The following is a 27,967-nucleotide window of genomic DNA, read 5'->3' as shown; positions in this document are numbered from 1 at the left end:
TCGTTTAGAGACTATCCTTTATTGGTGGTCATCTGCAGCTTGAATTGTACCCAGCGGTCAAGACTTGCTTATCAAATGGAACCCAGTGGTCAAAGGCTCTCTTGATGGGCAGAAACCATTCTTTCGATGTCAATGAATATTATCTTAATCATCAAGGAATCCATGACTCCTCTCGTTTACAGACTATCCTTTAATGGTGGTCATCTGCAGCTCAAATTGCACCCAGCGGTCAATAAGAGAGGTAAGCAGCTGCAATGACCACAGAAACCATTCCCTCAATCTCAAGGAATCGGTGCGAACGAGGGAGAGCAAAATTCCTGTGCTGCTGCTGGTGCGGAAAAAGGAACTAAGGCGTAGCCCCGCCCATGGGCTTATATATATCATTGGGAGGATGGGCGGGGCATCGCCTAAAACTCTATTAAGAGCTAGAATGTTCCGAATTGCTGTGCATGGTTAAAACCTACATGTGCGCATTTCACAGACAGAACAAAGAAGAAACTCTTAATCATCAAGGAATCGGTGATTCCTCTCATTTGGAGACTATCCTTTATGTCGGAGCTCAGCCTGTTGTTGTGTTTAAGGATCAGGGTGCTTTGCATGTGGGGAATGATGACAATGAGCTTCATGAAGGTAATGGTGTTTCTAATGATACTGATGCAGAGAATGACCAGGAGACCCATGTTCAAAGTGTATTTTCTCATGAGAATGTCCCTGAAGGGTGTGGGGATGATGGTGTGCTCCCTGAATTGCTCCCAGAGAATTCCCATGATTTGGAGCTTGAGAACAGCTCGGCACCTGGCCCAGCTGCAGAAGTTAATGAGCAAATAGATAGACGGGATGTGATTAGTCAAAATAGGAAAGCAAATCAGTGGCTCGGGCAGTCTGCCAGGCTCAGAGAAATAGAGATAAGGGATTCAAGGCTAAAGCGAAACCAATTTCTGGCCGCTTGGAACATAGCTTAACGAGGAGATAAAAGTCCCAAGTACAGGATCTGTAGTCAGATGAAGCACTGTTTGGAGTCAAGATCTCGTCCCTGTTCATTGGAAACCTTGCTTTAGAAAGATCCATGTTTAAGTGCTTTTGATTCATGGTTTTAATTCTTGGTTTTTATGATTATGTTTTTAAGTGCCTTGGATTCATGTTTCCAGTTTTTTTGGATTTTACTATAGAAGTTTCTGCCTTTTCATGAATTTTGATGGACTGATTCCCTGGACTATTTTGTTCCGACTTATCTTCCTACCTAATTGGATTTACCTATTCCTTTAAAGTGCATTTTACTTTTACTGCTTTTTAATTATTTTCAATAAACAGGTTGCATTTCTACTCAACTGTGTGGTGTTTAAAGTTAGAGGGGATTTTCCTGGTCTGGAGTGCAACAATTTAACAGCGGTCATCTGGTACGATGATGTGATGCTCTTATCATAATCATCAAGAACTTTGATGGACTAATTCCCTGGACTATTTTGTTCTGACTTATCTTCCTACCTAATTGGATTTACCTATTCCTTTAAAGTGCTTTTTTACTTTTACAACTTTTTAATTATTTTCAATAAACAAGATGCATTTCTACTCAACTGTGTGGTGTTTAATGTCAGAGGGGCTTTTCCTGGTCTGGAGTGCAACACTTTAACAGCGGTCATCTGGTACCCAGCGGTCAAAGTCCTGCCCATAAAGGGCTGCTGCAATGACCATGGAAACTATTCTCCCAATCTTGAGGAATCGGTGACGTGATGCTCTTATCATAATCATCAAGAACTTTGATGGACTAATTCCCTGGACTATTTAGTTCCGGCTTATCTTCCTACCTAATTGGATTTACCTATTCCTTTAAGGTGCTTTTTTACTTTTACTGCTTTTTAATTATCTTCAATAAACGGGTTGCATTTCTACTCAACTGTATGGTGTTTAAAGTCAGAGGAGCTTTTCCTGGTCTGGAGTGCAACACTTTAACAGCGGTCATCTGGTACCCAGCGGTCAGTGTCCTGTCTATAAAGGGCAGCTGCAATGATCATGGAAACTATTCTCTCAATCTCGATGAATTGGTGATCTGATGCTCTTATCATAATCATCAAGAACTTTGATGGACTAATTCCCTGGTCCATTTTGTTCCGACTTATCTTCCTACCTAATTGGATTTACCTATTCCTTCAAAGTGCTTTTTTACTTTTACTTTTTTAAAAATTATTTTCAATAAACGGGTTGCATTTCTACTCAACTGTGTGGTGTTTAAAGTCAGAGGGGATTTTCCTGGTCTGGAGTGCAACACTTTAACAGCGGTCATCTGGCACCAGTGGTCAAAGTCCTGCCCATAAAGGTCCGCTGCAATGATCATGGAAACTATTATCTCAATCTCGAGGAATCGGTGACGTGATGCTCTTATCATAATCATCAAGGAATCAGGTGACTCATCTAATTTGGAGACTATTCTTCAGTGATGGTCACCTGGCACCCAGTGGTCAAAACCTTGCCCATAAAGAGGGGCAAGAGGTGGTCTATTTCTGCTGTGACAACCACGAAAATCAATAATTCATGCCTTAATGCTCATAGACTCATTTGGAGACTATCCTTTAATGCTGGTCACCTGGCACCCAGCGGTCAAAGTCTTGTTGCTGCAATGACCATGGAAACTATCCTCTCGATCTCGAGGAATCGGTGACCTAACACTCCTGTTGTTTGGAGACTAATGGCGGTCATCTGCAGCTAAGACGGCACCCAGCAGTCAGTCTTGCCCATAAAGCTGCTGTAATGACCACAGAAACCATTCTCTCCATCTCAAGGAATTGGTGCCTTGACGTTCTTATCTTAATCATCAAGGAGTCAGTGACCCCTCTCGTTTGGAGGCGATCCTTTAATGGCGGTCACCCGGCACCCAGCGGTCAATGTCTGCAATGATCACACACTCTCAATCTCGAGGAATCGGTGCTGTGACGCTCTTATCTTAATCATCAAGGAATCATTGACTCCTCTCGTTTGGAGGCGACCCTTTAACGGCGGTCATCTGCAACTAAGACGGCACCCAGCAGTCAAAGCCTTGCCCAGAAAGAGGGGCAAAGGGGTGGTCGTTGCCGCTGCAATGATCGCAGAGACCATTTTCTCAATCTCGAGGAATCGGTGACGTGACGTTCCCCTCGTCCGGAGAGGAAGCAACAGCAGGGGTCAAGGCAAAGGCGCCGAAATGTCCGGCGTGAGAGTCAGGTTCATGGGCGAGTCCGCCGGTGTCGAGGCCTCGTCCGGATTGGGATCGGAGCCCTGCGCTTCGGACTCTTTGCTTTGTCTCGTGTTGGCATTGCCGTTGCCTTTTTTGGCCCAATAAGCGGCCGAGCGGTCCATGGCCTCTTGCAGCCGCGTCCAAGCCCCGGCCTCGTTGCTCTGGACGGCCTCGCAGAGGAGCTGGGCTTGCTCCCGTAGCTCGGCCAGCTCCCTCTGCGTGGCGTTGTTTTGCCGGATCAGCTCCTTTGTTCGCAGCGTGATGCCAAGTAGCCCAGACTTGCGGAGGATCTCCACCGTGTTGTGGAAGCGGCGCTGCTTCCCGGCGCTGCTCGAGCCCAACTTCTTGGAAGCCCGGGAGATCATCCGTCCTTCGGCTTTGCTGTCCGAGCCGGTGGAGGAGCTCACGGCATTGTGGGTCTCCAGAGGAACCTGCTCCCCGTCCTTTGCCTCAGATGACGAGGTCCAGGAATCCTCCAGGCAGAAGCGCTTGTTCTTCTTGGCCCCGTCCGGCCCCGGATGGGGAGCGATCTTGGGGAAGGCGCTGAGGATGGGCAAGTAAGCCTCCTTGGAGGAAGCGGGCTTCGGGCCGGACAAAAGGGGCTTCAAGGAGGACGACACCGGCGGCTGGATGAGCAGGATGTGGGCGGCCGAACTCACGGAGGCGTCCATCGGGTGCTGACCGCTCCAAGTCAAAAACGGGGAGCCCGGCGAGGAGGAATCCAGTTGCTGCAGAGAAAAGAGTCTGGAGTCAGCGAAACGACAACAGCAGAATACATGTACTCAACATGGGACAGTTGCACAAATCAATGAGCCAGTAGATAGAAGGCATGTTTTTAATCAGTACAGGCAAACAAAGCAATCTATCAGGCGTTCTGCCAGGTTGAGAGAGAGATTGATAACAAAGTCAAGGCTGAAACGAAATCCGTTCCTGGCCGCTTGGGATATAGAGTAGATTAGGGGGTAAAAGTGCCAACTACGGAATCTGTAGTCAGACGAAGCAATGTTGGAAACTGAGTCAAGACATCTTTCCTGTCCTTGGAAGCCTTGCCTTGGATAAATTCATGTGTAAAGAGCCTTTTCTGATTCATGATTCAAGTTTTGGAGTATTACCTTGGAAGTTTCTGTATTTGTTTTCATGAACTCTGATGGATTAATTTCCTGGACTTTTTGTTTTTGCTTATCTTTCTACCTAATTGGATTTACCTATTTTTATGGAGTTTTCTTTTACTGCTACCGCTTTTAAAATATATTCAATAAACTTCTTATATATCTGTGGAATGACCAGGGTGGGACAAAGGACTCTTGTCTGTTGGAGCTAGGTGTGAATGTTTCAACTGTGGAAAATTTCAACAGAAAGGAGGAAACCATGAAAATGAACAAAATCTGACTACCAATATTAAAAAACTCAAAAATTACAACAGCAAAACAACAGAGAGGAAACAATCAGGTACATCTAATCACCTCTCAACAAAAGATTCCCCCAGGCACTGCCAGGCCATCAAATGCGAATCAAGGTGGTCAGCTGAAACATTCACACCTAACTCCAGCAGACAAGAGTCCTTTGTCCCACCCTGGTCATTCCACAGATATATAAACCCTTTTTCCTAGTTCCAACAGACCTCACTCCCTCTGAGGATGCTTGCCATAGATGCAGGCAAAACGTCAGGAGAGAATGCCTCTAGAGCATGGCCATATAGCCTGAAAAAACCTACAACAACCCAGTGATTCCTGCCATGAAAGCCTTCAGCAATACATCAAAAGCTACCTGTTTGAGGATGACGTTTTTGACAATGTAAACGGGGGCCATTCCGGGGAAGGGTCCCTTCGCCAGCGCCTTCGGAGACGACGACGACAACGACGACAACAGCGACGGATCCTCCGTATCGGTCGGGTCCACGGCACTCAGGTACTCTGAGCTTACGTCTGCGCATAGGAGGCAATGGAGAGGAGAGGAGGCAGCCGGTTACAGTGGGAAAACTAGTGCATCTATTACGTATGGTTTTCTAATGGCACACTCCTGCGCAGAGAATGCCGCCTTGCCCTCTCTCTCCCCTCTTTGGGAAAACTTTACAATAATTCCCACTGCCTTAAGGAAACTCAGAAGACATTTCTCTCTCTCTCCATCTCTCTAGCTCTCCACTTATAGTCTTTCTATCATCTGCTTATTGATCCACCTCTCCATTCATCTATTCAACCATACATTTCTCTCCTTATCCATTCACTTGTCTTTCCTTATTATCTATCTATTGATCTACCAGTGCATCTATCTGATCATTTATCCATCCATCCACCAATACATTCCTCTATCTCTGTATCTATTCACTTGTGTCTCTATCTATCTATCTATCTATCCATTCGTCAATACATTTCTGTTTCTCTATCCCTCTCTCTATTCACCTCTTTATCTATCTATCTATCCATCCACCTATCCATCCATCCATTCATCAATACATTTCTATTCACCTGTATCTCTATCTCTCCATCCATCCATCCAATACATTTCTCTTTCTCTCTCTTTGTCTCTCTCTCTCTCTCTCTCTCTATCTATCCATCTATCCATTCATCAATACATTTCTCTTCTCTATCTCTGTATCTATTCACCTGTGTCTCTATCTATCTCTCCATTTGTCAATACATTTCTCTTTCTCTATCCCTCTCTATTCACCTCTCTCTCTCTCTCTCTCTCTCTCCATCCATCCATCCATCCATCTATCTATCTTTTCATCAATACATTTCTTTCTCTAGCCCTCTCTCTATTCACCTGTCTCTTTCTCTATCCATCCATCCATCCATCCATCTATTCATCAATACATTTCTATTCACCTGTATCTCTATCTCTCTATCTATCCATCCACCAATACATTTCTCTCTTTCTCTATCTCTGTATGTATTCACCTGTGTCTTTCTCTATCCATCCATCTATCCATCCATCCATCCACTCATCAATACATTTCTCTTTCTCTATCCCTCTCTCTATTCACCTGTCTCTTTCTCTATCTATCTATCTATCTATCTATCTATCTATCTATCTATCTATCCATCCATCCATCCATCCATCTACCCACCCACCCACCCACCCACCCACCCATCTATTCATCAATACATTTCTATTCACCTGTATCTCTATCTCTCTATCCATCCATCCGCCAATACATTTCTCTCTTTCTCTATCTCTGTATGTATTCACCTGTGTCTTTCTCTATCCATCCATCTATCCATCCATCCATCCACTCATCAATACATTTCTCTTTCTCTATCCCTCTCTCTATTCACCTGTCTCTTTCTCTATCTATCTATCTATCTATCTATCTATCTATCTATCCATCCATCCATCCATCCATCCATCTACCCACCCACCCACCCACCCACCCATCTATTCATCAATACATTTCTATTCACCTGTATCTCTATCTCTCTATCCATCCATCCGCCAATACATTTCTCTCTTTCTCTATCTCTTTATGTATTCACCTGTGTCTTTCTCTATCCATCTATCTATCCACTCATCAATACACTTCTCTTTCTCTATCCCTCTCTCTATTCACCTGTCTCTTTCTCTATCTATCTATCTATCTATCCATCCACCCACCCACCCACCCATCCATCCATCTATTCATCAATACATTTCTATTTACCGGTATCTCTATCTCTCTATCTCTCTATCGATCCATTCACCAATCCACCTCTCCACCCACCCATTCATCCATACATCTCTCTATTCACCTGTGTCTTCCGCTATCAGTTATCATTGATCGTTCTGCATTTATCCGTCCGTTCACCAATGCATTGGCATGAGGAACTGTGCAATAATGATTAGAATGTGGAAGGGTGGGTGCTTTGCAATTCTACATATATAATAACATGTATTGAGGACACGCAATGGAACTAAAAGTTCCTTCTCTTCTACCTGAAAAACCGGAGTCCTTTTCCGTTTCGCTGGCGGGGCCCCTGCCCGCAGTGGTGCCATTCTTCCCTTGAGCTGCCTTGGCAATGAAAGGGGCCCCAGGTCCTTTGGGGGCCCGTCCGGATGCCTTTGGGAGCCCCACGGCAGCGGCCGCATGGTTGCTTCTCTCCTTGGCTGGTTTGGATGGAGGCCCCTGGGGCGGAGGGCCCTGCTCCGAAGGCATGGCGGCGCAACGCTTCCTCGCTCCTCTGGAAAGCAAGAAATAACTGGTTATTGTTTTCGTAAGTGTTTTCAAAGTCAACATCGACACTGAAATTCAACACCAACCCTGCTCTATGCATTCAAAACGTGGACTGTCTACAGACGTCTGCAAAATTCAACATTGACACTGAAAGACAACACTACCTGAGCTCTGCGAGTGCAGCATTTTTCCGAATGAAGCAGAGAGTGTTTGAGGACCAGGACATCCGTAGAGAGACCAAGGGGCTTGTTTACAAAGCCATTGTCCTCCCAACCCTGCTATACGCCTGCAAAACGTAGACTGTCTACAGATGTCAACATTGAGACTGAAATTCAACACCGCCTGAGCTCTGCAAGTGCAGCATTCTTCTGAATGACGCAGAGAGTGTTTGGGGATCGGGACGTCCGTAGGGAGACCAAGGGGCTTGTTTGTAAAGCTTTTGTCCTCCCAACCCTGCTATGAACCTGCAAAACGTGGACTGTCTACAGACGTCAACATTGACACTGAAATTCAACACCGCCTGAGCTCTGCGAGTGCAGCATTCTTCTGAATGACGCAGAGAGTGTTTGGGGATCGGGACATCCGTAGGGAGACCAAGGGGCTTTTTTATAAAGCTATTGTTCTCCCAACTCTGCTATGAACCTGCGAAACGTTGACTGTCTACAGACGTCAACACTGACACTGAAATTCAACACTGCCTGAGCTCTGTGAGTGCAGCTTTCTTCCGAATGAAGCAGAGAGTGTTTGGGGATCGGGACATCCATAGGGAGACCAATGAGCTTGCCTATAAAGCTATTTTCCTCCCAACTCTGCTATGAACCTGCGAAACGTTGACTGTCTACAGATGTCAACATTGAGACTGAAATGCAACACCGCCTGAGCCCTGCGAGTGCAGCATTTTTCCGAATGGAGCAGAGAGCGTTTGAGGACTGGAACACCTGTTTACAATGGCTTGTTTACAAAGCCATTGTCCTCCCAACCCTGTTATAAGCCTTCAAAACATGGACTGTCTACAGACGTCCACAAAAGTCAACACTGACACTGAAAGATAACACTACCAGAGCTCTGCAAGTGCAGCATTCGCCCAAATGAAGCAGAGAGTGTTTGAGGTCTGGGATATCCGTAGGGAGACCAAGGTGCTTGTTGATAAAGCTATTGTCCTCCCAACCCTGTATACGTCTGCAAAACGTGGACTGTCTACAGACTATAGAACTAAGGCAGTTTCAATGTGATGGGATACTGGGAGCTGTAGTTTTCACTAAGGGCGCATCTACACTATAGAACCAAGGCAGTTCCAATGTGATGGGACTGTGGGAGCTGTAGTTTTCACTAAGGGCGCATCTACACTATAGAACCAAGGCAGTTCCAATGGGATGGGATTCTGGGAGTTGTAGTTTTCACTAAGGGCGCATCTACAGTATAGAACCAAGACGGTTCCAATGTGATGGGATCCTGGGAGTTGTAGTTTTCACTAAAGGCGCATCTACAGCATAGAACCAAGGCAGTTCCAATTGGATGGGATCCTGGGAGTTATAGTTTTTACTAAGGGCGCATCTACACTATAGAACTAAGGCAGTTCCAATGCGATGGGATCCTGGGAGCTGTAGTTTTTATTCAGGGCACATCTATAATATAGAACCAAGGCAGTTCCAATGGGATGGGATCCTGGGAGTTGTAGTTTCCACTAAGGGCGCATCTACACTATAGAACCAAGGCAGTTCCAATGGGATGGGATTCTGGGAGTTGTAGTTTTCACTAAGGGCGCATCTACAGTATAGAACCAAGGTGGTTCCAATGTGATGGGATCCTGGGAGTTGTAGTTTTCACTAAAGGCGCATCTACAGCATAGAACCAAGGCAGTTCCAATTGGATGGGATCCTGGGAGTTGTAGTTTTTACTAAGGGCGCATCTACACTATAGAACTAAGGCAGTTCCAATGAGATGGGATCCTGGGAGCTGCAGTTTTACTAAGGGTGCATCTACACTATAGAACTTAGGCAGTTCCAATGGGATGGGATCCTGGGAGTTGTAGTTTTCACTAAGGGCGCATCTATAGTATAGAAGCAAGGCAGTTCCAATGGGATGGGATCGTGGGAGCTGTAGTTTTTACTAAAGGCGCATCTACACTATCAAACAAAGGCAGTTCAAATGGGATGGGATCCTGGGAGTTGTAGTTTTCACTAAGGGCGCATCTACAGTATAGAACCAAAGCAGTTCCAATGGGATGGGATTCTGGGAGCTGTAGTTTTCACTAAGGGCGCATCTACAGTATAGAACCAAGGCAGTTCCAATGCGATGGGATCTTGGGAGTTGTACTTTTTCCCAAGGGCGCATCTATGCTGTAGAACAAATGCAGTTTCAATGTAATGGCTTCCTGGGAGCTGTAGTTTCCTCTCTTTGGAAAAGATCTCGTGGAATTACAACTCCCAGCATTCAACAGCATCGAGCGATTGCAATGAAAGCGGGGCGAAAGTCTGCATCTACACAGTAGAACAAATGCAGTTCCAATGTCATGGGATCCTGGGAGCTGTAGTTTCCACTAAGGGCGCATCTACAGTATAGAACCAAGGCAGTTCCACTGGGATGGGATCCTGGGAGCTGTAGTTTCCACTAAGGGCGCATCTACACTAGAGAACCAAGGCAGTTCCAATGGGATGGGATCCTGGGAGCTGTAGTTTTCACTAAAGGTGCATCTACAGCATAGAACCAAGGCAGTTCCAATGGGATGGGATCCTGGGAGTAGTAGTTTTCACTAAGGGCACATCTACAGTATAGAACCAAGGCAGTTCCAATGGGATGGGATCCTGGGAGTAGTAGTTTTCACTAAGGGCACATCTACAGTATAGAACCAAGGCAGTTCCAATGGGATGGGATCCTGGGAGTTGTAGTTTCCACTAAGGGCGCATCTACACTAGAGAACCAAGGCAGTTCCAATGGGATGGGATCCTGGGAGTTGTAGTTTCCACTAAGGGCACATCTACACTATAGAACCAAGGGAGTTCCAATGCGATGGGATCTTGGGAGTTCTAATTTTCCCAAGGACGAATCTACGCTGTAGAACGGATGCAGTTTCAATGTGATGGCTTCCTGGGATCGGTAGTTTGCTCTCTTTGGAAGAGAAGGTCTCGTGGAACTACAACTCCCAGCATTCGACAGCATCAAGCATTGCAATGAAAGCAGGGTGAAAGTTTGCATCTACACAGTAGAACAAATGCAGTTCCAATGTAATGGGATCCTGGGAGTTGTAGTTTTCACTAAGGGCGCATCTACACTATAGAACCAAGGCAGTTCCAATGGGATGGGATCCTGGGAGTTGTAGTTTTTCCCAAGGGCAGAACCAATGCAGTTTCAATGCGACGGCTTCCTGGAAGTGTAGTTTCCTCTCGGATCCTGGGATTTGTAGTTTTTCCCAAGGGCAGAACGAATGCAGTTTCAATGCGATGGCTTCCTGGGAGCTGTAGTTTCCTCTCTTTGGAAGAGAAGGCCTTGTGGAACTACAACTCCCAGCATTTGACAGCCATTGCAATGAAAGTGGGGTGAAACTGCATTTATTTACAGTGAGGATGTGCAAAAAACAATCAATGCAAAAGGCTTTGATGAAGGTGGTGCATCAGTGCATTGCATGAAGGAAAGGGCAAGGAGGCTTTGCATGCATGCTCACATGTGCAGGGCAACCTTGTTTTGTGAATAGACCGGTCTTTCCAGGCTGTTGGGGAGCTTTATGGGTTCTCGGCGCATGGCGCGCATAGTGCGCATAGTGCACATGGCGCATGAAAACCTTTTTCCCTCCGCCTGTGTGTGCGACAAATGCCACCTTTGCATCGTGCGCCAGGTGGGCGGGCGCGCAGGCAAGCAGGCAAGTGGGAGCGGCCTTCCTTGCCTGTGACACATGGCTCCCCATGTGCCGCCTCCATGTGCCTCTTGACTTGCGACTTGCGGAAGGAAGGAAGGAAGGGCCCGGGAGAGGCAGATCGGGGAGATTAAGAGGCATGCATGCATGTGCCTCCCTGTCTGGCTTGGCAACAAGGGCTATCATTACATAACACGGGGAGGGACAGGGAAGGGCAGGCGCATAATGCTCAACGACGGACGGAACTGCCAAAGGGAACCCCAAAGGGCATCTAGACCAACCCTAAATGTCTGTCTTTAAATGTTGCCTTTCCAAAGCAACCCTGGGCTCCCCATAATACCCTTGAAAGGCAACCTTTAACAGGCAAGCATGGGTACAATTGCCCAATTGAGGGGGAACCCCAAAGGTCATCTAGACCACCCCATGTGCCCTGGGATTGGCTAATTAAGTGTTTTGTTTACCAAAACAGCCCTGCATTGCTCCAAAATCAGTTTGAAGCTATCCTCCCGCTCCCAAAGGTGGGAAGAACTGCCCAGTTGAGGGGGAACCCCAAAAGCAACCCTTATTGAACAAGGATGGGTATAATTTCCCAATTGAGGGGGGACCCCAAAGGTTATCTAGACCACCCCATGTGCCCTGGAATTGGATAATTGTTTTGTTTATCAAAGCAGCCTTGCATTGCTCTAAAACCAGTTTAAAGCTATCCTTTCCTTCCCAAAGATGGGAAGAACCTCCCAATTGAGGGGGAACCCTAAAGGTCATCTAGATCACCCCATGTGTCCTGGGATTGGCTAATTAAGTGTTTTGTTTACCAAAACAGCCCTGCATTGCTCCAAAACCAGTTTGAAGCTATCCTCCCGCTCCCAAAGGTGGGAAGAACTGCCCAGTTGAGGGGGAACCCCAAAAGCAACCCTTATTGAACAAGGATGGGTATAATTTCCCAATTGAGGGGGGACCCCAAAGGTTATCTAGACCACCCCATGTGCCCTGGAATTGGATAATTGTTTTGTTTATCAAAGCAGCCTTGCATTGCTCTAAAACCAGTTTAAAGCTATCCTTTCCTTCCCAAAGATGGGAAGAACCTCCCAATTGAGGGGGAACCCTAAAGGTCATCTAGATCACCCCATGTGTCCTGGGATTGGCTAATGAAGTGTTTTGTTTACCAAAGCAGCCCTGCATTGCTCTAAAACCAGTTTAAAGCTTTCCTTCTGCTCCCAAAGATGGGAAGAACTGCCCAGTTGAGGGAGAACCCCAAAAGCAACCCTTATTGAACAAGGATGGGTATAATTTCCCAATTGAGGGGGACCCCAAAGGTCATCTAGACCACCCCATGTGTCCTGGGATTGGCTAATTAAGTATTTTGTTTTGCAAAGCAGCCCTCCATTGCTCTAAAACCAGTTTAAAGCTATCCTTCTGCTCCCAAAGATGGGAAGAACTACCCAGTTGAGGGGGAACCCCAAAGATCATCTAGATCACCCCATGTGTCCTGGGATTGGATAATTAAGTGTTTTGTTTATCAAAGCAGCACTGCATTGCTCCAAAACCAGTTTAAAGCTATTCTTCCGCTCCCAAAGATGGGAAGAACCTCCCAGTTGAGGGGGAACCCCAAAGGTCATCTAGACTAGCCTTAAATGTCCTGGGTGTGGACAGAAGAGAGCCAATTTCCCAAAGCAGACTTGCACTCCCCATAATACTGTTGAAAGGCAACCCTTAGCAAACAAGGATGGGTACAATTGCCCAATTGAGGGGGGGGGCCAAAGGTCATCCAGACCACCCCATGTGTCCTGGGAATGGCTAATTAAGTGTTTTGTTTATCAAAGCAGTACTGCAATCCTCCAAAACCAGTTTAAAGCTATCCTTCTTCTCCCAAGGATGGGAAGAACTGCCCAGTTGAGAGGGACCCCCAAGGGCCATCCAGACCAACCTTAAATGTCTTGAGTTTGGCTAAGTGCTGCTTTTGTTTTCCAAAGCAGCACTACAATTCTCAGTACAACGCTCACAAAACGGTCCAGTTTGGGGGGGGGGGGAGACCCTAAAGGTCATCTAGACCAACCTTAAATGTCCTCGGTTTGGCCAAGCAGCACAACCGTTCTCAGTACAATGCTCACAAAACCTATTTTTCTGCTTCCAAGGATAGGGAGAACTGCCCAGTTGAGGGGGAACCCCAAAGGTCGTGTAGACCAACCTCAAATGCCTGGGTTTGGCCAAGAAGTGTCCCCCTTTTGTTTCCCAAAGCAACACCACCATGCTGACAGACCCATTTTGAGCTCCCAAGGATAGGAAGAACGATCCAGTTGAGGGGGAACCCCAAAGGGAGGGAGGGACGGAGGGAGGAAGAAAGGAAGGAAGGAAGGAGAAAGGGGGGGGGGGAAGGAAGGAAGGAAGGAAGGAAGGAAGGAAGGAAGGAAGGAAGGAGAGGAAAGAAGGAAAAAAGAAAGAAAAAGGGAAGGACGGAAGAAAGGAAGGAAGGAAGGAGGGAGGGAAGGAAAGAAAGAAAGAGGGAGGGAGGGAAGGAAAGAGGGAGGGAGGGAGGGAAGGAAGGAGAGAAAGAAAGGAAAAAAGGAAGGAGGGAGGGAAGGAAAGAAGGAAAGAGGGAGGGAGGGAGGGAAGGAAAGAGGGAGGGAGGGAGGGAAGGAAGGAGAGAAAGAAAGGAAAAAAGGAAGGAAGGAAAGAGGGAGGGAGGGAAGGAAGAAGAGAAAGAAAGGAAAAAAGGAAGGAAGGCGGGAGGGAGGGAAGGAAAGAGGGAGGGAGGGAAGGAAGGAGAGAAAGAAAGGGAAAAAGGAAGGAAGGAAGGAGAGAAAGAAAGGAAGGAAGGAGAGAAAGAAAGAAAAAAAGAAGGAAGGAAGGAAGGAAGGAAGGAAGGAAAGAGGGAGGGAAGGAGAGAAAGAAAGAAAAAAAGAAGGAAGGAGAGAAAGAAAGAAAGAAAGAAAGAAAGAAAGAAAGAAAAGAAGGAAGAAAGGAAGAAAGAAAGGAGAGAAAGAAAGGGAAAAAGGAAGAAAGAAGGAAGGAAGGAGAGAAAGAAAGAAAGAAAGAAAGAAAGGAAGGAAGGAAGGAAGGAAGGAAGGAAGGAAAGAGGGAGGGAAGGAAGGAGAGAAAGAAAGAAGAGAAAGAGGGAAGGTTGGCCACAGCAACGGTGGTTACAGCTAGTAATAATAATGAAAATAGGTACAAAAATTGAAAATGCAATTAAACCAAACCTCGGTTTGAAGAAAAACACAAGTGGGAAGCAGAAGCGGGTTGGAATGGATGGCCTTTGGGGGTCCCTTCCCACTTTGGGGTTTCTTTTGGGGTGGGGAGGGGGTTTGCAATTGATACGATGGTTGCATTATATTTTCTTTCCTTTCTTGGCAGGGCGCAAGGGCAGAGTCATCCGCCGGGGCCATGTGCTTTTGTTGACACCACGCCTCTGGTCGGAAGGGGTGCCAGGAGGGAGAAGTGTGCAAAAGCGGAGGGGAGGGGGGGGGGTGCCACCAGTGTGCGCGTGTTTGGCTCCTCCGTCCAATCCCTCTCTTACGTAATGGTACGGCCTGTTCCTGGCACATGGGCCTGCATGCTCCCCGGCGCCGGCGGCACACGTACTGAGCGCACAGAGCCACACAGGCCTGGCACCCACACACACACGCACACACACGCACAAGCGCATATTATGCACACTTGGCAGTGTACAAGCCCCCTCCCCACTCCCTCCCTCTTGACTCCACTTTCACAACTTGGCCATAGGACCCTGGGAGCTGTAGTTTGGCTGTGAGACCTGGGAGTTGTGTTTTAGCTATAAGACCCTGGGATTTGCAGTTTGTTTATGGGAACCTGGGAGTTGTTGTTTAGCTATTGGACCCTGGGAGTCACAGTTTGGCTATAGGATCCTGGGAGCTGTAGTTTGGCCATAGGGATCTGGAAGTTGTAGTCTGGCCATAGGGATCTGGAAGTTGTAGTTTGGCCATAGGGATCTGGAAGTTGTAGTTTGGCCATAGGGATCTGGAAGTTGTAGTTTGGCCATAGGGATCTGGAAGTTGTAGTCTGGCCATAGGGATCTGGGAGTTGTAGTCTGGCCGTAGGGATCTGGGAGTTGTAGTCTGGCCATAGGGATCTGGGAGTTGTAGTTTGGCCACAGGACAATGAGAGGCATAGTTTAATTGTTGTCTAGCTATTGGACTCTGGGAGTCACAGTTTGGCTATAGGATCCTGGGAGCTGTAGTTTGGCCATAGGGATCTGGAAGTTGTAGTTTGGCCATAGGATCCTGGGAATTGTAGTTTGGTTATAGGGATCTGGAAGTTGTAGTTTGGCCATAGGGATCTGGAAGTTGTAGTCTGGCCATAGGGATCTGGAAGTTGTAGTCTGGTCATAGGGATCTGGAAGTTGTAGTTTGGCCATAGGGATCTGGAAGTAGCTGGGAATCATAGATTGTCTATGAAACCTGGGGGTTGTAGCTTACCTATGAGGCCTGGGAGTTGTAGTTTAGCTATTGGACACTGGGAGTTGTTGTTTAACTATTGGACCCTGGGAGTCACAATTTGGCTGTAGGACCATGGGAGCCATAGTTTATAGGACCCTGGGAGTCATAGTTTGTCTATGGGACTCTGGGAGTAGTAATTTGGCCATAGGGACCTGGGAGTTGTAGTTTGGCTATAGGACCATGGGAGCCATAGTTTATGGGACCCTGGGAGTCATAGTTTGTCTATGGGGCTCTGGGAGTTGTAGTTTGGCCATAGGGACCTGGGGGTTGTAGTTCGGCTATAGGAATCTGGGAGTTGTAGTTTGGTATAAGATCCTAGAAATTGAAGTTGGCTATAAGAGACTAGAAGTCGCAATTTAGCTATAGGATCCTGTGACTCGTAATTTTTTATAGGATCCTGGGAGTCGTAGTTTGTCTACAGGAAACTGGGAGGCTTAGTTTAATGATAGGACCCTGGGAGTTATAGTTTGTCTATAGGGACCTGGGGAGTCGTAATTTGGCTATAAGATCCTAGCAGTTGTAGTTTGGCTATAGGACACTGGGATCCATAGTTGTGCTATAGGAACCTGGGAGTCATAGTTTGGCCATAGGGATCTGGGAGTTGTAGTTTGGCCATAGGGGCCTGGGAGTTGTGGTTTGACTACAAAACTCTGGGAACTGTAGTTTCACTACAGGACCCTAGGAGTTGTAATTTGGCCATAGGGATCTGGGAGTTGTAGTTTGGCCATAGGAATCTGGGAGTTGTAGTTTGGCCATAGGGATCTGGGAGTTGTAGTTCGGCCATAGGAATCTGGGAGTTGTAGTCTGGCCATAGGGATCTGGGAGTTGTAGTTTGGCCATAGAGGCCTGTGAGTTGTAGTTTGACTATAAAGTGGCTCATATCTCAAATATAATGAAAAGTCCCTAACACGGTACGCGCACCGGATTCATGCGCCACTTAAGCACCCTTATATGAACAGATTGTGTTTGGCAAGAGGCCTGTGAAGAAACCACAACACACAAAAATTACACAAAAATTACACATCAGCCTGCTTAGTAACCCTTGCAACAAACCCCTAATACAATATAAGGTATGCGCACCAAATTCATGCGCCACTTAAGTGCCATTAAATGAACGGATTGTGTTTGGCAACAGGCCTGTGAAAAAAGCTCAACACACAAATATTAAACAAAAATTACAAATCAGCTTGCTTAGTAACCCTTGCAACAAGCCCCTAACACAATATAAGGTATGCGCACTGGATTCATGCGCCACTTAAGCACCCTTAAATGAACAGACTGTGTTTGGCAAGATGCCTGTGAAAAAAGCTCAACACACTAAAATTACACATCAGCCTGCTTAGTAACTCTTGCAACAAGACCCTAACACAATAAAAGATATGCGCACCGGAATCATGCGCCACTTAAGTGCCCTTAAATGAACACATCATGTATGGCAAGAGGCCTGTGAAGAAACAACAACACACAAAAATTACAAACCAGCCTGCTTAGTAACTCCTGCAACAAACCCCTAACAAAATATAAGGTATGCGCACCGGATTCATGCGCCACTTAAGTGCGCTTAAATGAACACATCATGTATGGCAAGAGGCCTGTGAAGAAACAACAACAAACAACAACACACAAAAATTACAAATCAGCCTGCTTAGTAACCCTTGCAACAAGCCCCTAACACAATATAAGGTATGCGCACCGGATTCATGCGCCACTTAAATGCCCTTAAATGAACACATCGTGTATGTCAAGGAAGTCTGTGAAGACATCTCAACGACCCCAACATACCTTCTATTTTGGGAGGAAAGGGACCCTGTTTCCTTCTGAAAACTCCCTTCTAGCTCAGCAATGCGCCTCCATGCGCTCAGCTCGGCAGCGGGGAAGAAGAAGCGACCCTCCCACTGCGAAGGGAAGCATGAGAGGTTTGGGAAGGGCGAGCAGGAATGTTTGCATGTGGGGGAAAAGGGAGGAGAAAGAGAGCACGCCCACCTCTCCATGCGATGCTGCTGCTGCGTGCGCCGGCACATGGGCCATTCACTCACAAAGGCAGCCGCATCTAAATATGGAGGGTGTTAAGGAGCATCAAAGTCACGTGGAGCGCCATCCACGCACGGACAGAAAGGGGGGGGGGGAGTCCATTCATCTTTATCTGTGGCTCAAGGCCGCTCATGCGCCTGCGCATGAACACACCTCCCTGGCTGCAGAACAATGGCTATATCAGGATCATGCACCGAGACACATGAGCCAAGCACAAAGGCCGCGTCGTGTACACTTGTAGGATTAATATACCTTTGGCTCCACTTTGCTACACAATCCTGGGAGTTATAGTTTCACTAAGACTGAATTACATGCAGTTTGACCTCACACTGCTATGGGATCCTGGGAGTCGTAGTTTGCCAAGGTCTTCAGCCTGCTGTGACAAACAGTGCTGGTGCCTCATAATACTACAACTCCCAGGATCCCATAGCCCTGAGCTAATGGGAGTTACAGTTTCGCTAAGACTGAATTACATGCACTTTGACCTCACAATCCTGGGAGTCGTAGTTTGCCAAGGTCTTCAGCCTGCTGTGACAAAGAGTGCTGGTGCCTCATAATACTACAACTCCCAGGATCCCATAGCCCTGAGCTCCTGGGAGTTACAGTTTCACTAAGACTGAATTACATGCACTTTGACCTCACACTGCTATGGCATCCTGGGAGTCGTAGTTTGCCAAGGTCTTCAGCCTGCTGTGTCAAAGAGTGCTGGTGCTTCATAATACTACAACTCCCAGAATCCCATAGCTATAAGCTCTTGGGAGTTATAGTTTCACCAAGCCTGCAGCTACACTATTAAATTACATGCAGTTTGATCTCACACTGCTATGGGATCCTGGGAGTCATAGTTTGCCAAGGTCTTCAGCCTGCTGTGACAAAGAGTGCTGGTGTCTCATAATACTACAACTCCCAGGATCCCATAGCCCTAAGCTCCTGGGAGTTACAGTTTCACTAAGGCTGCAGCTGCACTATCAAATTACATGCAGTTTGACCTCACACTGCTATGGGATCCTGGGAGTCGTAGTTTGCCAAGGTTTTCAGCCTGCTGTGACAAAGAGTGCTGGTGCCTCATAATACTACAACTCCCAGAATTCCAACCATAACACATACTGCATATAATTCGCAGTGTAGATGTACACTTAGCAAACTACAACTCCCAAGAATTCCAACCATAACACAAACTGCATATAATTTGACAGTGCAGGTGTGCTCTTAGTAAGACTACAACTCCCAAGATGCCTTCCCTAATACAAACTGCATATAGCTCGGTAGTGTAGATGTGCGCTTAGTAAAAAAACTACAAATCCCAGTATTCATTCTGTACCGCAAACTGTATATAATTCAGTAGTGTAGATGCGTGCTTATTAAAACTACAACCCCTGGGATTTTTTTTCCGGAACGCAAACTGTATACAATTCGGGAGGCGCAGATGTGCGCTTAGTAAAACTACAACTCCCAAGATGCCTTCTGTATTGAGGAAGTAAATGCGCCCTTAGCAAAACCACAACTCCCAGGGGTTCCATAGCAGTTAAAGTGGAGCCACGCCGCGCATAATCCAACATTGTACACGCGCCCACGGCAAAACTACAACTCCCAGAATTCTATAGCAGTCGCCGTGCATAATCCAACATTGTACACGGGCCGACGGCCAAACTACAACTCCCAGAATTCTGTAGCAGTCGCTGTGCATAATCCAACATTGTACATAAACCCACGGCAAAACTACAACTCCCAGAATTCTGTAGCAGTGAAGCATTGAAATCAAAGTGGTGCAATGCAACAAAATTCTGTAGCAGTCGCGCGCATAATCCAACATTGTACATACGCCCACAGCAAAACTACAACTCCCAGAATTCTGTAGCAGTCGCCGCGCATAATGCAACGTTGTACACGCGCCCACGGCCAAACTACAACTCCCAGAATTCTGTAGCAGTCGCCACGCATAATCCAATGTTGTACACGCGCCCACGGCCAAACTACAACTCCCAGAATTCTGTAGCAGTCGCCGCGCATAATCCAACGTTGTACATACGTCCACGGCCAAACTACAACTCCCAGTATCCCGAAGCACCCACGGCAAAACTACAACTTCCAGAATTCTGTAGCAGTCGCCGCGCATTATTCAACATTGTACATACGCTCACGGCCAAACTACAACTCCCAGAATTCTGTAGCAGTCGCCGCGCATAATCCAACGTTGTACACGTGCCCACGGCCAAACTACAACTTCCAGAATTCTGTAGCAGTTGCTGCGCATAATCCAACGTTGTACACGCGCCCACGGCCAAACTACAACTCCCAGAATTCTGTAGCAGTCGCCGTGCATAATCCAACATTGTACACGCGCCCACGGCCAAACTACAACTCCCAGAATTCTGTAGCAGTCGCCGCGCATAATCCAACGTTGTACATACGTCCACGGCCAAACTACAACTCCCAGTATCCCGAAGCACCCACGGCAAAACTACAACTCCCAGAATTCTGTAGCAGTCGCCGCGCATTATTCAACATTGTACATACGCTCACGGCCAAACTACAACTCCCAGTATCCTGAAGCAGTGAACCATTGGAATCAAAGTGGTGCAATGCAACAAGTTTGATGCTTCATGCGCATTTGAAATGTAAATTGGAAGTGCTTTAATCTATGGGAAGGCATAAATTTGAGAGCGCACTGGAAATAATAATGCGTTATGCATCGACCCCTCCCAGGATGCCATAGCCTTGAGCCAAGGGTGGTTCATGTGAGGCCATTGCTCAGTGTAGATGCGCCCCACAAACAAGAACCGGATTGGGAAGAGCGCCACTATCGCCACCGCCAGCCGGGCTTCTTGCTGAGGCTGCATGTGGCATCCCTATGGCAATGGGGCGCACCGCAGCGCATCGCCTGTCCTGGCCGGCGTTCCATAAGGATTGCCCAAAGGGAAGGCTCACGTAGGGAACAACGAAGGGCGATTCCGGCCAGAGAGAGTGACCCCGACCTCTGGCCAAGCCTCAGCCACATAGGTCTCCCACTGCAGCCCATGCGCCCTTTTATGCGCATGGTCTTGCCCAGGCATCTGCCACCACTGAGGTCCAAAACAAACCCGAAATCATAGAATCGTAGATTTGGAAAGGGATCTCTAAAAGTCATCCAGTCCAACCCCGTTCTGCTGGAGAGGAAGACACCATCCGATCCCTCCCGGCAGATGGCCATCCAAGCCCATGCGCCCTTTCTGGGGTCACATGGGGGGTCTCTGCCCAACACTGACCTCCAAAACAAACCCGAAAGCATAGAATCCTAGACTTGGAAGGGATCTCTAAAGGTCATCCAGTCCAACACCGTTCTGCTGGAGAGGAAGACACCATCCGATCTCTCCCGACAGATGGCCATCCAAGCCCATGCGCCCTTTATGGAGACACATGGGGGGTCTCTGCCCAGGCATCGGCCAACACTGACCTCCAAAACAAACCCGAAATCATAGAATCGTATATTTGGAAAGGGATCCCTAAAGGCCACCCAGTCCAACCCCATTCTGCTGGAAAGGAAGACACCATCTGATCCCTCCCGACAGATGGCCATCCAGTTATAGATGAGCTACAAAGGTAGATATGATAGATAGGTAGGTAGATAGATGAGATATATAATAAAATCCTAGATTTGGAAGGAATCAATAAAGGTCATCCAGTCCAACCCCATTCTGCTGGAAAGGAAGACACCATCTGATCCCTCCCGACAGATGGCCATCCAGTTATAGATGAGCTACAAAGGTAGATATGATAGATAGGTAGGTAGATAGATGAGATATATAATAAAATCCTAGATTTGGAAGGAATCAATAAAGGTCATCCAGTCCAACCCCATTCTGCTGGAGAGGAAGGCACCATCCGATCCCTCCCGACAGATGGCCATCCAGTCAGAGATGGACTAGAAAGGCAGATATGAAAGACAGATACATAAATGAGGTATATATATCATAACACTCTAGATTTGGAAAGAATCCCTTAAGGCCATCAAGTTCAACCCAGGAAGACACCATCCGATCCCTCCTGACAGATGGCCATCTAGTCATAGATGAGCTAGAAAGGCAAATATGATAGATAGATGAGATATATCATAACATTCTAGGTTTGGAAGGGATCCCTTAAGGCCATTCAGTCCAACCCCATTCTGATGGAGAGGAAGACACCGGACGATCCCCCCCGACAGATGGCCATCCAGCTACAGATGACCCTAAATAGAAAGGCAATCTTTTGTTGAGAGGTGATTGGCTGTGCCTGATTGTTTTCCCTCTGCTGTTTTGCTGTATTTAAAAAAACTCTAAAATAAAAACAGCAAAACAGCAGAGGGAAAACAATCAGGGACAGCCAATCACCTCTCAACAAAAGATTGCCCCAGGCACTGCCAGGCTATCAAATGCTAATCAAGGTGGTCAGTGGAAACATTCACAGCTAGCTCCAGCAGACAAGAGTCCTTTGTCCCACCCTGGTCATTATTCCACAGATATATAAACCCTTTTTCCCAGTTCCAACAGACCTCACTACATCTAGGGATGCTTGCCATAGATGCAGGCAAAATGTCAGGAGAAAATGCCTCCAGACCATGGCCATATAGCCTGAAAAAACCTACAACAACCCAGTTATATGGTCAGTATAGATGGAGCCAGACTCTCAATGCTGAGACCACTCTGAAATGGTGAAATATTACTTAATGTCTTATGCAATTCTTCAATTTTTGGGAAACTAGTTCACAGCATAGACTGCGACAAAACCCACAAATGAAGAAAATAACACTGAAATTCAAAACACATGGAGTTTGCCTATTTAAGACAGTGGTAATTAAAACCAGAATGTATTGACAATGAGGAATCCTATGGTCTCTGGGCCAGAGTTTGGGCCTCTGCACAGACTGATTTGCATCAACACGTTCAAGCACTCACAGACTGAATATATTCCAAAGTTAGGAAAGAACCACCGGTCCTCGAACTTCCAATGAAGAATTCCTAATAATAATAATAATAATAATAATAATAACAACAACAACAACAACAATAGAAACAATAGAAATAATAATATTATTAATAATAACAATATAGTACTATTAATAATATTAATATTATTAATGTTAATAAAAATATTAATAATATTAACAATATAGTATTATTAATAATATTATTATTATTAATATTAATAGTGTAGACTCTGCAAGGAAGCCGATGAAACAATTGATCACATCCTCACAAAGTTTTAAAACTTGGCATTATATAATAATAATGATAATAATAATAATAACAACAACAACAACAGCCTAGAGATTAAATTATTATTATTATTATTATTATTATTATTATTATTATTATTATTATGTATTCAAAAAACACGAAGTTTTAAAACTTGGTGTTATATAATAGTAATAATAATAATAATAATAATAATAATAATAATAACAACAACAGCCTAGAGATTACATTATTATTATTATTATTATGTATTCAAAAAACACAAAGTTTTAAAACTTGGTGTTCAAATAATAATGATAATAATAATAATAATAATAATAATAGCCCAGAGATTACATTATTATTATTATTATTATTATTATTATTATTGTAATGTATTCGAAAAACACAAAGTTTTAGAACTTGGTGTTATATAATAATAATGATAATGATGATAATAATAATAATAATAACAGCCTAGAGATTACATTATTATTATTATTGAATTGTATTCAGAAAACACAAAGTTTTAAAACTTGGCATTATATAATAATGATGATGATAATAATAATAATAATAGTAATAATAATAATAATAACAACAACAACAACAACAACAGCCTAGAGAGTACATTATTATTATTGTAATGTGTTAAAAAACACAGTTTTAAAACTTGGTGTTGTATAATAATAATAATAATAATAATAATAATAGCCTAGAGATTACATTATTATTATTATTATTATTATTATTATTATTATTATTATGTATTCAAAAAACACAAAGTTTTAGAACTTGGCGTTATATAATAATAATAATAATAATAATAATAATAATAGCAGCCTAAAGATTACATTGTTATTGTTGTTGTTGTTATATTTAATAATAATAATAATAATAATAATAATAATAATAGCAGCCTAGAGATTTCATTGTTGTTGTTGTTATATTATATTTAATAATAATAATAGCAGCCTAGAGATTACATTATTGTTATTGTTGTTGTTATTATTTAATAATAATAATAGCAGCCTAGAGATTACATTGTTATTGTTGTTGTTGTTATATTTAATAATAATAATAATAATAGCAGCCTAGAGATTTCATTGTTGTTGTTGTTATATTATATTTAATAATAATAATAGCAGCCTAGAGATTACATTATTGTTATTGTTGTTGTTATTGTATTATATTTAATAATAATAGCAGCCGAGAGATTACATTGTTGTTATTGTTGTTGTTATTATTTAATAATAATAATAGCAGCCTAGAGATTACATTATTGTTATTGTTGTTGTTATTGTATTATATTTAATAATAATAGCAGCCTAGAGATTACATTATTGTTATTGTTGTTGTTATTATTTAATAATAATAATAGCAGCCTAGAGATTACATTATTGTTATTGTTATTATTATTATATTTAATAATAATAATAGCAGCCTAGAGATTACATTATTGTTATTGTTATTGTTATTATTATTATATTTAATAATAATAATAGCAGCCTAGAGATTACATTATTGTTATTGTTGTTGTTATTATTTAATAATAATAATAATAGCAGCCTAGAGATTACATTATTGTTATTGTTATTATTATTATATTTAATAATAATAATAGCAGCCTAGAGATTACATTATTGTTATTGTTGTTATTATTATTTAATAATAATAATAGCAGCGTAGAGATTACATTGTTGTTGTTGTTATATTATATTTAATAATAATAATAGCAGCCTAGAGATTACATTATTGTTGTTGTTGTTGTTGTTGTTGTTATTATTATTATTATTATTATTATTATTATTATTATATTTTGCAACCCCAAGGTAGTGATCCTACATGTATGACAGTCATAATGTTCTACTAAATGTATGTTTCATATTAACCTTGAAGACATTGCACCTATCCCATGTGCTTAAGTCGACAGGTGACACGAAAGCGCATAGGATATTATATAGACGCATGTGTTTGAGTGTGGCTTCCGGGAAATGAAGCCGGGGGATCACGGATGGTCTCCTTGGCTGAAATCCATGCGCCGCATCTCATCGGAACTACACTGCATCTACACTGCAGAGTTAACACAGTTTGGCACCCCCTTTCAGGTCTTTTGCAGGGCTCCGTCGCTTTTAGAGCGGGGCCCAAACTGCATTCAGTCTACACTGCAAATGCAACCCCAGTTGGCTTTTTGTTTTGCGCAATAGGGAAACCAGTTGCGCCAGAAGATGTGCAAATGGGACATAATAGCAAGAAAGTGTGTTAAACCGGAGGAGCCGCTTTTGCTCCAGACGGGGATGGGAATATGTGCCACCCACAAAGAGCCAGGATTTAGTTTTGCAAAAATGCATATTCAAATAAATATTACTATTTCTATTATTGTTATTTCTATTATTATTATTATTCCTACTATTATTTCTATTATTATTGTTTCTCTTGTTTCTATTTTTTCTATATTCTTTCTATTAATATTATTTCTGTTATTTCTATTTATATTATTATTTCTATTACTGTTTCTGTTATTTCTAGTATTAATACTATTTTTCTATTATTATTATTATTCTATTATTATTATTATTATTATTTATATTTATATTTTTTCTGTTATTATTTCTATTATTAATATTATTTCTATTCTTGTTTCTTTTTCTATTGTTATTCTTTCTCTTGTTTCTATTCTTTTTATATTCTTTCTATTATTATTATTTCTATTTATATTATTGTTTGTTATTTCTGTTATTAATACTATTTTTCTATTATTATTATTATTATTATTATTATTCTATTATTATTATTATTATTATTTCTATTTATATTTTTTCTGTTATTATTTCTATTATTACTACTATTATTTCTATTATTAATATTATTATTATTTCTATTATTAATATTATTTCTATTCTTGTTTCTTTTTCTATTATTATTTTCTCTTGTTTCTATTCTTTTTATATTCTTTCTATTATTATTATTTCTATTTATATTATTGTTTGTGTTATTTCTGTTATTAATACTATTTTTCTATTATTTTTTCTGTTATTATTATTTCTATTTCTATTGTTTCTGTTATTATTTCTATTATTAATATCATTTCTATTATTAATCTTATTTCTACTTTTGGTTTTTTCTATTATTATTGTTTCTCTTGTTTCTATTCTTTTTATATTCTTTCTATTATTATTCTTTCTATTATTTATTATTATTTATATTTATATTCTTATTTCTATTTATTATTATTATTTCTATTAATATTATTATTTGTATTATTTATTAATATTATTTCTATTAATATTGTTATTTCTATTATTAATATTATTTCTATTATTGTTATAAAACATAATAGATAAAATATAAACATATAAACATATTTATATTTTAGATAAATTATAAAACATTATAAAATATTTAAAATATATAAATATTATATAGATATAAAATATAGTAATATATAAAATATAAACATATTGATATTTTATATAAAATATAAACATATTTATATTTTATATAAGATATAAAACATTATAAAATATACCAACAATAATATATTAAAATTAAATAATATTTATATTTTATATAAAACATAAAACATTATAATATATTGAAAATATATAAATATTATATCGGTATAAAATATAATATATAAAACATAAACATATTTATATTTTATATAAAATATAAAACATTATAAAAGGTATAAACTATATTATATAAAAATTAAACAATATGTATATTTTATATACAATATAAAATATGATAAAAAATAGAATATATATAAAATTTACTATATATAGATATAAAATTAAATTTTATATATTATATTTTATATCTACCTATATATAGCAAATTTTATATATTTTCAATATTTTATAATATTTTATATTGTGTATAACATATACATATTGTTTAATTTTTATATATAAAATATAAACATATTTATATTTTATATAAAATATAAAACATTATAAAATATATAAACTATAATATATAAAATTAAACAATATATATATTTTATATATGATATAAAATATTATAATATATTGATATATTATATAATATATTGAAAATATATAAAATTTACTATAGATATAAAATATAATATATAAAATATAAACATATTTATGTTTTATACAAAATATAAAACATTATAAAAGGTATAAACTATAATATATAAAAATTAAAAATATGTATATTTTATATACGATATAATATATGATAAAATATTGAAAATATATAAAATTGACTATATATATAGATATAAAATATAATAGATAAAACATAAACATATTTATATTTTATATAAAATATAAAACATTATACAATATATAAACTATAATATATAAAAATTAAACAATATGTATATGTTATATACAATATAAAATATTATAATATATTGAAAATATATAAATATTATAGATATAAAATATAATACAAAATATATCAAAATATTATATAGATATAAAATATAATATATAAACATTTATATTTTATATAAAATAGAAAACAGTATAAAATGTATAAACTGTAATATATAAAAATTAAAAATATGTATATGTTATATATAATTTAAAATATTATAAAATATTGAAAATATATAAAATTAACTATATATATAGATATATAAATATAAATATAAAATATAATATATAAAAATTAAATAATATGTATATGTTATACACTATATAAAATATTATAAAATATTATAATACATTGAAAATATATAAAATTAACTATATATAAAATTTAAAAATATTAAAAATGTCAAAAAGAGAAGGTGGGGGGTGTCATTCCTTGAGAGTGACATTTGCAAATCTGTTAAACATAATATTTTTTGCATTATAGATACATATTTAAAACCCAAGCCTAAGCTTCTAGTCCTCAATGAGGAATAATAATACTGGGATTGAACCACATCCAAGCTGGAGGAAAGTTGGGTGGAAAGATCTGGAATAGCACCCCTTTTTCAATGCACCAGCCCCCCAAAAAAGAGGGGAATGGCCCCTTATTTACTTACTTACTGGATCCTTACTGGTTTCTGCTGGGAAGCACAAAGGAAAGCAGCAGCAAATAGAAGTCCCGCCCCCTCTGCAC

General features: G+C 41.5%; 1 protein-coding gene across 2 annotated transcripts; it reads right to left on the bottom strand.

The window, feature by feature from the left end:
- Positions 1–27,967, bottom strand: LOC137095229 (CLOCK-interacting pacemaker-like). 2 transcript variants are annotated; one of them, XM_067461658.1, is made up of 4 exons: positions 27,891–27,967; positions 7,118–7,362; positions 4,976–5,133; positions 1–3,936 (listed from the first exon to the last, which is right to left on the bottom strand). In XM_067461658.1, exons 2-4 carry the CDS (start codon positions 7,335–7,337, stop codon positions 3,157–3,159), a joined length of 1,158 nt encoding a protein of 385 aa, XP_067317759.1. In that variant the 5' UTR covers positions 7,338–7,362; positions 27,891–27,967; the 3' UTR covers positions 1–3,156. The 2 variants fall into 2 exon arrangements, with proteins under 2 accessions (XP_067317759.1, XP_067317758.1); XM_067461657.1 differs by lacking the exon at positions 27,891–27,967 and adding an exon at positions 17,442–17,882.

Source organism: Anolis sagrei, chromosome Y (genome assembly GCF_037176765.1).
Source record: "Anolis sagrei isolate rAnoSag1 chromosome Y, rAnoSag1.mat, whole genome shotgun sequence".
Taxonomy (NCBI): Eukaryota; Metazoa; Chordata; class Lepidosauria; order Squamata; family Dactyloidae; genus Anolis; species Anolis sagrei.
Note: the sequence above shows the minus strand (reverse complement) of the source record. Positions and strands in the feature narration are given on the sequence as shown.